Here is a 12,500-nt window from a genome sequence, read left to right as displayed (position 1 = left end):
GCTTACTCCCTGAGTAAGTGAACATACTCTTAGGACTGTGAACTGATCCTAGGTCTACAGACAACATCTTTATGATCTGTACAGATCCTAATTGCAAAGTTCAAAATTCTTTTAAAAAATTGACCAGACTCATTCTAAACAAGAAGAACAACAACAAAGTAGTTTGTAGGCTTACTCCCCGAGTAAGTGAACATAATCTCAGGACTGTAAACTGACCCTAGGTCTACAAACATCTTTATTATCCGGACAGATCCTAATCCCAAAGTTGATATATACTAAAAAAAGATAAAAAAAAAAAAAAAGACTCGTTCTAAGGTTAATCTAACGATACTTTGTGGAAAAGTATGCAGCGAAAGACTTTCTCTCTCCCTCTCTATAGTCTCCACCAGGCCAAACTATCACTGACAATCCCGGCCTCTTCCTCTGCTTCCATCACTCCTACTTTTAAAGACAGTTTTGCATACTAAAACACCCAAGGTTGCTCTCTTACCTCGTCATTTTCAATACCGTAACTCGATCTCCATGAGGATCCTCTCTCTCTCTCTCTGGAAAGTTTCATCTATTGCTTCTTTTTCTCTTATGTTTTCCTTTCTCCACTTCCGTAATTTTTTTATGTCTACCTACATTTTTCCCCTAGCATTTCTCTCTCTCTCTCATCACATCTATCTTCTTCTATTTCCCAACTCCCGTCTCCTTTTTTCCACCTCTCTCTCTCATCACCTCTGTCTAGTTTTATTTTCTAACTCCCGACTCTCTCTCTCTCTCTCTCTCTCTCTCTCTCCAAGAGCAAGGTCCAACCTATTGCCCCTGTGTTTATCCTAAGGAGGCCAGAGAACGACTCGCCCTCCTCGAGAGCGATTGAGGGGCAAAGGAGGATATTTTCTTGATGGATTCATCTCGCCGACTCAAAACTCAGTCGCTCTCCTTCTCCTTCTTCTTCTTCTAACCAGATTCGGGCGAAGTTTTCTCTTCGAGTTCAGTTGCATATAACAGTTGCAAAAGATGCTGAGAGAGAGAGAGAGAGAGAGAGAGAGAAAGAAGGGGATAATGCATTATAGTCTATTCACACTGATACAAGCAAAAACCGATCGATCATTACAGAGAGAGAGAAAGAGAGAGAGAGAGAGAGAGAGAGAGAGAGAGATAATATATTACAGTTTATTCGAACTACTGAGAACAAATGTCGATCGATAATAAATAAGACAGTGTACACGATATCCATCTACCGATGCATAAATAACAATATATATACACACACACACACACACACACACACATATATATATATATAGTATATATATATATATATATACATACATACATACATACATATAACATATATATATAAGCATATAAATAACTTTTTCATACATTAAAATAATCATTCATTATTTTTACCCCGGCACGCATGTAATTGTAAGGGCTAGCCACAATGGCCTCTTTGGGTATGCTTATCACTAAGTAAGAAGCCTGAGATCCAGTTGCGAGAAATATGAAGAAATTCTGATGGCCGGTAGCAAGAATCGAACCCACATCCCCATCTTTTGAGTGTGGAGAATTCGAGAACTAAGATGGCATTTTGGCTACTACAACTATACATATTTATAATACATACATACATATATATACTATGCATTCAGTGCATGCAAGACTGATGCACTAATGAGTACAAATTTTACCTGAGTCAGCAAGGTCAGCAAGGGGTCTTGATGCGCGCGAGGCAAGAGCACAGATTCCGGGTCTCTGGAAAGTATTCCTCGCTTCCGTGGTCCCCTCTCTCCCACCGACCTCGAGCCCACCACTAAACCTTCGTGGTCCTGTGGAAAGAGAGTGGAACTTCATTTGGGATGTCCTGGTAGGATCATTGCTTCGCGTCATTGTTAATAATAATACTATAATTGCCACAAGATCGACCTTTGGTGATACTAATAAAATAATAATATGCATAATTGTTTTACTCTAAATTTAAATCTACAGGTAACTCCTTTCACCATCACCAGGTTTGCACACACACACACACACACTATATATATATATAATATATATATATATATATATATATATATATATATATATATATATATTACTGAATCACGAAAGTTTGGAACGTGATAAATCCATAAATAAAGGTATAAGCCACGACCTTCTCCTTTAATGATTGCGTCATCTCTAAGTAAATTTGAAAAATATTGTGATCTTCCTCAAAATCATGTTGACATGATTAAAGGTATTGTTTTACGGGGTTGCCAATGTTAAGCATGAAAGTAACTTCCTGCTCGCTATAAGAAAAGTTTGACCGATCTTAAAAAGGACAATACTATCCACATTACAAAAGCTGATAAATCAAATAGTATAGTATTTTAGATAAAGCTGACTACATATCACGTATGCAAGCCCTACTGGATGATGATGACTTATAAAAAACTAAAAAAAAATCCCCTTGATCAAGTCATAGAAAACTTCAATAGCACAGTGAAAAATATCCTTAAATATAAAACAGAACTTCTAGGCAAATTGTCAGTCAAATCTCCTTCGCTACCTTACCTGTACGGATTAGTCAACACGCACAAAGAAAATAACCCTATGCGGCCTATTGTCAGTACTGTTGGTTCAATTTCATATAAACTTTCGAAATATATCACTAAGATCTTGTCCCCGTTCTTGGAACCATCTCCGATTCTCATATATATAATTCTCTAGATTTAGTTGATAAATTAAACAAAATTACTCTTTGCCCCACTGATAGATTCGTTAGTTTTGATGTATGTTCTCTTTTTACTAAAAGCCCTATAGACTCTATTTTAAAATATCTTAGTAATAAACTAACTCAGCATGAATTACCTCTACCTATAAACTCACATTATTTCACTCACTAGGTTGTGCATTCGTGATTGAAAGCTTATAATCAATGGTGAATTTTATCAACAAATATTTGGCATGGCAATGGAATTCTTTGAAAAACGCTACTTGCCTATATCATTTATATTCCTGTAAAGTGGTAAAGATATGTTGATGATACTTTAGCTGTTCTGCCTGTCGGTATTGATGAAAATGATTTACTCTCTAAATCAAATAACCAGGTACCATCGATTAAGTTTATTCTAGAATTAGAAAAAGACAATTGCCTCCCTTTCTTAGATGTTTTGATACATAGAGAACCATTTCAATGTAAATTCAGTATTTATAGAAACCGACCAACGACTTAACTTATGTTCATTTCTATTCAGGCCACCATCTTAACATAAAAATATCAATTTTTTCTTCTATGTTTTTACGAGCATTGCGCATTGTCAGTCCCCAATATTTGGATCAAGAAATTGAATACATAAGAAAAATAGGGAAAGATTTATGTTATCCTTCACATATAATTATTAGATATTTGTTATAATAAAGCCTACAAAAAGTTTTATAGTGTAAGTACACGGAGAAAGAAAATTCTAAGAACATTCTCAGTTTGCCTTATTTTAACGGATTTGAAACCATTATATCATTGTTAAAAGATTTTAAGGTCAACCTTGTTTTTTCCTATAATAACACACTAAAAGGAATGTTAATAAAAAATGCCCCCCCGAGAAAGCAACAACATAATATATAAAACTCCATGTATAGACTGCCCCTCCTTTTATCTCGGACAGTCGGGCAAGGGCTTAGAAGTAAGATTAAGCCAGCATAAATATTCTTTAAAAACTGGGCAAACATCTAATGCAAATTCATTCATTTAAGTGAAAACAACCAACAAATAAATTGGATTTGGTAGTTCAGTAATTGCAAGGTCAAAAGATGCTTATCACGAAATCTTTTAGAATCTGCTTTAATACAACTTACTTCTCATTGTAATTTCAATATTAGTCGTGGCCTGTTTCATTTAGACCCTTGTATTTGTAACATGTTTAAGAATGACCTCAAAGATATAATTACAAACTTAAATAAAAATTAGTTGTCTTAGAGATATCTTTGTTGTATATGTATGTTTAATGTGTATTGTGAATATCTATTGAGAATATGTTTTTGTTTACCAAAGTTCCGAATAGCTGTCACCTATAATAATCCTTCAATTGTCTTGTCCTTGTGTCTGAGCAAATTGATTTAATCATTTTTTTTTAAACTGTACCCATATTTATGCTTGTTTGGGAAGGTTACTTATCTTCCAGGTGTGTCGGATTCTAGGTACTCATCTCTTTATAATCCCTATCTGTCAGTTATACGACCTTCCTTGTATTGTCAATTCCTCATGTAAGTCAGTTCATCTGCTAAGTATATGACGTTGAATGTCGAAAGAAACTCCATTGTTTATTTTTCCCTCGTGGCTTATACCATTATATATATATATATATATATATATATATAATATATATATAATATATATATCAGATATATGTGTGTGTGTGTGTGTGTGTGTGTGTGTGTGTGTGTGTGCAAAACTTGATCACAAAATATATAAAACGTGATACTATGTATAAATAAAGGTAATGCCACGGAGGAAAATGAAAACACGAGAACTGCCGAGATCTTTCGGTCTTAACGACCCTTAAGCCAAGACTATATATATATATACATACATACATACCTACTATATATATATATATATATATATATATATATATATATATATATATATAATATATATATATATATATTGGCACAATGGCGAGAATGGACATATTCCAGTCCTGCCACAATGTACCAGAATTCATCAGGGATATGGATAGATTGGCTGACAGTGATTTATATCCTTGTCTGTTGCGTAATGTGTAAATTACTCTTCCTATTGTGCGTGAGTTCGAAACCAACCAAGGAAGGATAGGGCGTTCTTCATTAATATCTTATCTGGATTTAAGGATTATGGTGATAGGCTTATCCAGAAATTGTGAGGATATCGAGAAGTAAACAGGTGTTTACAGCTGTTACACTCTTTTTATTATTTTAATTATTATAAGATACGGGTTCGTTGACGAGTGCTACATGCGCTATAACCCGGCGCTGCTGCCACACAGGGCGGACAAACAGGCTTGTAAGAGGGTGGATGTCTAGCTGACCCTCCAGTTCCCCTACCTACCCCGCCCCAACCAAGGGCGGACAAACCAGTTAACAGGGGGTGGGTAGCTGTGTCATGTCTCCCCTACTGTCACCGGGGGAAGGACAAAAAGATCATATCCTTTCGGATGTTACTATTATAAATATGTATGAGAAACACTATTACCGTTGATATTGTTTGTTATTAAACAAATATAATCACTTAACCATAATTTCTGTTAAGCTTTCGACATTTGCCTGTTATCATTTGATACTTCTGGGTGTCTCGATGAATCAAAATATCTCAGTAAATGCATTTAAAAATATTATCAGGAATCACACAAAAGACAATTTTTTAAAACGGATACAAACAATGCACAGGTTATAATGGATTCCAGAAGTTTCAGTATTACACACACACATATATACGTATATATATATATATATCTATATATAAATATACATATATATATACAGAGAGAGAGAGAGAGAGAGAGAGAGAGAGAGAGGACATTTTTTATCCCCCTTAAAACTCACTTTACTAGACTTAACTTTACCTCATCCTCCCTATATATATAAAATAAAAACTTGTATGATATTGATAACGAGTTGTTTTCGCAAAGTCCGAAACAAACAAGTGTCAAAGGCAATATAACAGGTAAATTCCCCCCCCCCCCCCCCCACCTGCCATGAGCGAGAGGAGCCACAGCCCCCCCCCACAAAAAAAAAAAAAAAAAAAACCCCTTTAGAGAGGCTTTTAAAGGCATTTGTCCTAAAACTTTCCTATCCATAAATCAGCGCCCAGAGGACCTCACGGAAAACAGGGGGTTTCGAAGAAAAATAAAATAAAACCTGGATGGATTCTCTGTCGCGGTAAACTACAGGTGGAATTTGCCTGCACGGGAAAGGTTAGCACAGAGGGATGCTACGTGTGTCTACAATGCACGCGAGGGAGTTTGGGTGCGCGTGTGTATATCTGCTTACGCGTGTGTACGTTGTGCTTACGTTAATCCATTTGTACACTCAAACATACGTAAACATATATATTATTTATCCATCTAGCTATATATATATATATATATATATATATATATATATATATATATATATTCATACACACACACACACACACACACATATATATATTATATATATATATATATGTGTGTGTGTGTGTGTGTGTGTGTGTGTGTGTATGTGTGTGTATAAGTGTGTTTGTGTGTATGTATGCGAGTCTGCATCCACATGACGCCAGCAAACATCATATACGAAGTAATTTCATTTTTGCCTTCGTCATGTTCTGCATCACGTCGAGACGACCTTTTGTTTAGGATTCATTCTCCTCCACAGAATGAAGTTCATAAGGCTCTTCTTCTTCTTCACTCTTCAGCCCTCGCGAACAAGAAAGAGCCTTTTCATCGAGCAAAAATGGGGGAGGGGAGGGAGGGGGGGTGGCTTGGGGGAGGGTGGGGAGGTGAGGGGGGATGTTAGGGTGGGATTGAACGGGGGAAGGGGAGGAGAGGGATAGAGGGGAAGGGGAGGGAGAGGGAAAGTAAGGAGGCGAAGGGGATGCATGGGAGTAGTGTTGGTGGAGTAAGAGCCACCACCACCTCCTCCTCCTCCTCCTCTTTAAAAGCCTTCCTTTCCATCATCCTCAGCCTCATTACTCAATTTGCCTCACCTCACAAAGACTTCGCACGAATACATACATTCATGCTTTGTATATATACTTACACATAAATCAAATACATATATATATATATATATAATATATATATATATATATATATATATATATGCTTAAAAAATCACAGTAGAATGCACGTGACTTCTTAAATAAGCGAATACCACAGGAAAATGATAGTCAGAAATCCAAGCGCTTTCGTCTTTACTAAGACATTGTCTTAGTAAAGACGAAAGCGCTTGGATTTCTGACTATCATTTCCTGTGGTATTTGTTTATATATATACATATATATATATATATATATATATATATATATATATATATATATAAATATATATATATATATATATATATATATATATATATATATATATATATATATATATATATTATAGAGAGAGAGAGAGAGAGAGAGATTTTCCCCATTCTTGCTTACTGGATGCAACTTTTATATTTATTTGTTGACGCAAAACATACCGCCCACGATGCGACATCGTTAACAGGCCATGATTGTTTTCGTCAGCCTCCGCACTGTCAATTGTTTTTGCGAAGTGCTGACGTCACTTGAGCTGATGCAAACAATCTTTCTCGATATTCCATTATTTTGAAAGAGCGATGCTTTATTACTGCAAGAAAAGTGCTTCTCTTTTACGCATAATGTTCTTATTATGGGTGTTTTATATCGCCACAAAAAAAAAAACTCTTGAGAGATACCTGTACAATCTCTCTTACGCTTTACAGAAACCTACTCTACATATCCCCTCAATAATAATAATAATAATAATAATAATAATAATAATAATAATAATAATAATAATAATAATAATAATACAGAAAATATTTCAACCTACCAAAGGAAAAAATGTACCAGTCACAACAAAGAGAACCTATCCATATTCTCATAAAAATAGTGTCTATATTTATCTGTGCAGGTGAGTACATTAACCTATGTACAAATATTAAGCTACAAATGTCGTCTGGCGATCCAATTTGTACTACTTTGGGAATTTCACAGAAGGGTAATTATAACTGATACATGATCCAGTTCCCGGGAGACTCGAACGCCAGACAGAACGTATCAGCGATTTTCAGTGGACGTTCTAAAATTACTATATCTTAGTTTAACCAGACCACTGAGCTGGTTAACAGCTCTCCTAGGACCGGTCCGAAGGATTGGATTTTCTTTACATGGCTGGGAACCAATTGGTTGCTTAGCAACGGGACCTACAGCTTATTGTGGGATCAGAACCACATTACATCGAGACATGAATTTCTAATCACCAGAAATAAATACCTCTGGTTCCGCACTGCCAGCAGCGGGGAGCGAACTTGGGCTACCAGATTGATAGGCAAGTACGCAACCCACTCGTCAAGGGAGGAAATCAGTCGAAACCACTTGGCTGCCAAGAGTGGTTTAAGTTGATTACAGATGCTGCCATGCGTGCCCACTTCGAGTGCAGGTATTTGTACTTATAATAATAATTCACATTCGGTGGTATTCCCGAAGCAGAGCTAATTGGATATTAGAAGACATTTGCAGCTTAACATTTGTGAATAAATAATGTCAGTGGTGTGATAAAAATACCTGTGTATGATCATATATACGAAATCATGCAAAATAATTATTATTCTCAAATATTTAGCGTGGTCAGGCGGTAATGAATGGCCCTATACGCAAAAGCAACACTAAAAATAAAAAATAAAAATTTCAACCCCAATGGCATATGATGAAAACAAGATAAAGATAACCTCCCGGCCTGATTAATTCCAAGGTAAAAAATGACCGTGCATTCTGTTACTTCAAAAGGCAGGAGGGAGGACGAGCGTGGGTGCATATGTGTATGCACATGTACGCAAATATACGTTTCACTTAATCCAAATGTGACTCTACCAAATCCACAGCTGATTAACTTCAATAACTATCATACGGTGTATGGACAAGTTACAACTTATTACTAGTTTTTTCTTACACAAATTTCCATGTTCACAAACAAATCTATCAAGAGTTCACATAATTTTCCAAATGGAAATTCACGCGGTGTTGGTGCTGAGAGAGAGAGAGAGAGAGAGAGAGAGAGAGAGAGAGAGAGAGAGAATATGGTGCACATAACTGAGTAGAAGTATATGTGTGAGTGTACCTTAGGATAGCCTACACGTGCAAAATAATTGGCATAGTAGACACACATTGCACATTATGCATCACTAAAATGCCACTCAGTAATAAAACACCGCATGGCTTATCAAGCCCGACCTGAAACTCTAATTTGCAAGTTAAAAACACAAAAGGTATTTTAGACTCTAGCCAATAATGATAGGGGCACTAATCATTTCTAATCCGTCAAACCTTAATTAAGGTCAAATAATCCAGCAGGGGATTAAAATGGCGAACGTAAAACGTAAAATGATGACGAGGTCATTTGTGTGACATTCTGACATGAGGTCAAATTTTAATGCTCTTCATTATCCCAAGTGCTCATCATGAAGGATCACGGGTCAAGGTGTCATTAGGTAGAGCGTTTCGCATTCGTAAGACACAGCTCTCGTTACCTGGTAATGGGTGGTAATGAAGTTGATAAAAGTCACCTTGGGGTTAAGGGATAATACTTACTACGGACTGAGTTGTAACTTTTTATCTCTTAGTAACTTTCATATCAATATATATTTTAAGCCTTAAAGGACTGAACATATCGTTTTTGTTTACAGCCAAAGGTAGCAATTATAGATATTTCAAAACTCAGAAAACGTCATATTTAAAGAATCGTTTGGAAAAATTTTGACAAGGGATAATTTTTTTTCAAAATATGCATAATACCCCTTATATATATATTATATATATATATATATATATATATATATAATATATATATATATATATAAATATATATATATATATATATATATATATATATATATATATATATATATATTATATATATATATATATATATATATATATATATATATATATATATAAATAATACACATTACCATTGATTCATATACAAGCATTAAGCTACAAATGTCCTTTAATATCCAACTCGCTCTACCTCGAAATTAATATATTTTCATATATGTTAACCGGAGGGGAATTGTTTTAATGATGATAACTTCGCCGTCCCATATATATATATATATATATATATATATATATATATATATATATATATATATATAGTATATATATAACTGAATAAAAAAAAAATTTGAAATGTGATAAATATATATAAATAAAGGTAAAAGCCACGAAAGAAAGTGAAACAATGGAGTGCTGCGAGATCTTTTGACTCAACTTCCTTTATATAATATATATATACATATATACGTATTCTTAGTTTTCAATTTATATCAGGGTGCAATGGGCCCCAGACTGGGGTCTATGGTTGCACTTCTATATTCCACTAGCCTCACTATATCCGAGGGCTGTTTTCAAGGTGTTTACCGTTCCTTTGAGGGCATCAATCCACACCTCATTTATACTTGGGGAACTTGGTATTGTGTATGTGTGCGCGTGGAACTAAATCAGACCAAACCAAGGCACCCAACGACGAGTAAAATAGCTTACCTGAAGCGCCGTCAGGTGGTATGAGATGATTATAGACAGGACAGAGACGCAGGCCAGAAAGGTCAGAATCGCTCTTGCGGTCCAGAGCCGCCACAACACCATCTTCACACCTGTTGAATAATAATAATAATAATAATAATAATAATAATAATAATAATAATAATAATAATAATAATAATAATAATAATAATAATAATAATAATAATGTTAAGAAATTCACAGTTTCGTAAAAACAAATTGTTAAAAAATATCCACAATTATATATTAAAAATATATTTCTATGTAAAATTATATATAAAAGACTTTCGAACACCTCCTCAGTGAACGTTCACTGAGGAGGAACACCGTTCAGGTGTTCGAAAGTCTTTATTATATATTTTTACATAGAAATACATTTTTAATATATAATTGTGGACATTTTTTAACAACAACAACAACAACAACAATAATAATAATAATAATAATAATAATAATAATAATAATAATAATAATATAAGGGTAGTGCTAGACCCTCTTTCAACATGTATTGTTGAAAGTTATTGCTGCATCAACTGCATTCAGTTTATACAGTCTTCTTTATTTTCCTTATAAATGATTGACATAGAGAAAGAAAGCTGTATATAAACTGAACGCAGCTGATGCGGCAATAACTCTCAACATCAATAACAAAAAAAACAATAATAATAATAATAATAACAATGCTACTAAATAATGACAATTTTAAGGAATAATGTTAATAGCCGTGACATGATAGTAATAACAGTTGCAAAACGAGAGGTAGTACTGTTATTTAGGTATATATACGTACAGTGTATATATATATATATATATATATATATATATATTATATATATATATATATATATAATCTAAAATAAAATAAAACACAACCTGGGACTACGAATAATAATAATAATAATAATAATAATAATAATAATAATAATAATAATAATAATAATAATAATAATAATAACAATAATACTATTAACGCACATAGTAAGAAAAGTGATGGACTCCTGAGGAGGCAAGATGCGACCCGGAACCCCACACAATAAAAACCCCCCAGTCGAATAGCATGACTGTGATAGACAAAAAAATGAATGAATAAATAAAAAATAATAATAATAATAATATGAATAAAAATACCAACACCAATAACAATAGGAGCCCAGGTTAAAATTAAAACCAGAAAACGCACGCGACCTCGACTGCAGCCGACAGACGAGAGGAGCATCTTCGGAGGAACCCAAAGTTGGCAAAACTGCAGTTTGAAAATGATGATAAGTGCCCCAGAGTGCTTGGGAAAGAGAGAGAGAGAGAGAGAGAGAGAGAGAGAGAGAGAGAGAGAAGAGAGAGGGGGAGGGGGGAGAGATAGAAAGAATATGGAAAGAGTCATCGCTCATCGTTAAAAACTCCTGAATCACCTAAGTTATATTGATGACTTTCCCTCACCTGAATATTGATGGAGAGAGAGAGAGAGAGAGAGAGAGAGAGAGAGAGAATGCTATTGCTTGTGTGTTTCCTCTCAATACTCAAAAGGAGGCTGCTATATATGCTTACATGAATGGCCACAAACATAAATAAACATGTATACTCGTAAATATCCTCAATACACACACACACTCACACATATATGTATGAGTGTGTGCGTGCTTCTTGTATATATATATATATATATATATATATATATATATATATATATATATATATATATATATATATATATAATATACGTAGAATCTACTAGTCTATATATATTATATATATAATATATATAATATATATATAATATCAAATAATATATTATATAATATATATATATATATATAGATATATATATATATGATAATATTACGTTAGAATATACTGGTCCTTTTTTTAGCAGATACATATGCAATTGTAATGGCCACAATGCCCTCTTAACTTCTTGAATTCTTCAGAATACTTATATATATATATATATATATATATATATATATATATATATATATATATATATATATATATATATATATATACTATATATATATATATATATAAAGATAAATGCCACGAAGGAAAAATAAACGAAGGAGTCTGCGAGATCTTTCGGCTTAAAAGCCCTTTACTGAAAGCAGTTACTGACAAAAATACGAGAAAAAGACAATACAAGAAGGTTCGTATAACTGACAGATAGGGATTATAAAAGGATTAGTGCCTAGAATCCGACACACCTGGAAGATAAGAAACCTTCCCAAAC

The 12,500-nt window shown here is 33.9% G+C and overlaps 1 protein-coding gene across 1 annotated transcript in view; it reads right to left on the bottom strand.

The window, feature by feature from the left end:
* The window catches only part of LOC135201752 (uncharacterized), a 231,910-nt gene that overhangs the window by 75,264 nt on the left and 144,146 nt on the right, over positions 1-12,500 (bottom strand). The window contains exons 2-3 of the mRNA XM_064230978.1: positions 10,262-10,371; positions 1,680-1,817 (exon numbers count right to left, since the gene is read on the bottom strand). Of these exons, the coding sequence (XP_064087048.1) occupies positions 1,680-1,817; positions 10,262-10,363 (240 nt within the window). The 5' untranslated portion in view covers positions 10,364-10,371. The remainder of the gene's footprint in view (positions 1-1,679; positions 1,818-10,261; positions 10,372-12,500) is intronic.

This window comes from Macrobrachium nipponense, chromosome 28 (genome assembly GCF_015104395.2).
Source record: "Macrobrachium nipponense isolate FS-2020 chromosome 28, ASM1510439v2, whole genome shotgun sequence".
NCBI lineage: Eukaryota > Metazoa > Arthropoda > Malacostraca > Decapoda > Palaemonidae > Macrobrachium > Macrobrachium nipponense.
This window is presented reverse-complemented; position numbering and strand designations above follow the sequence as displayed.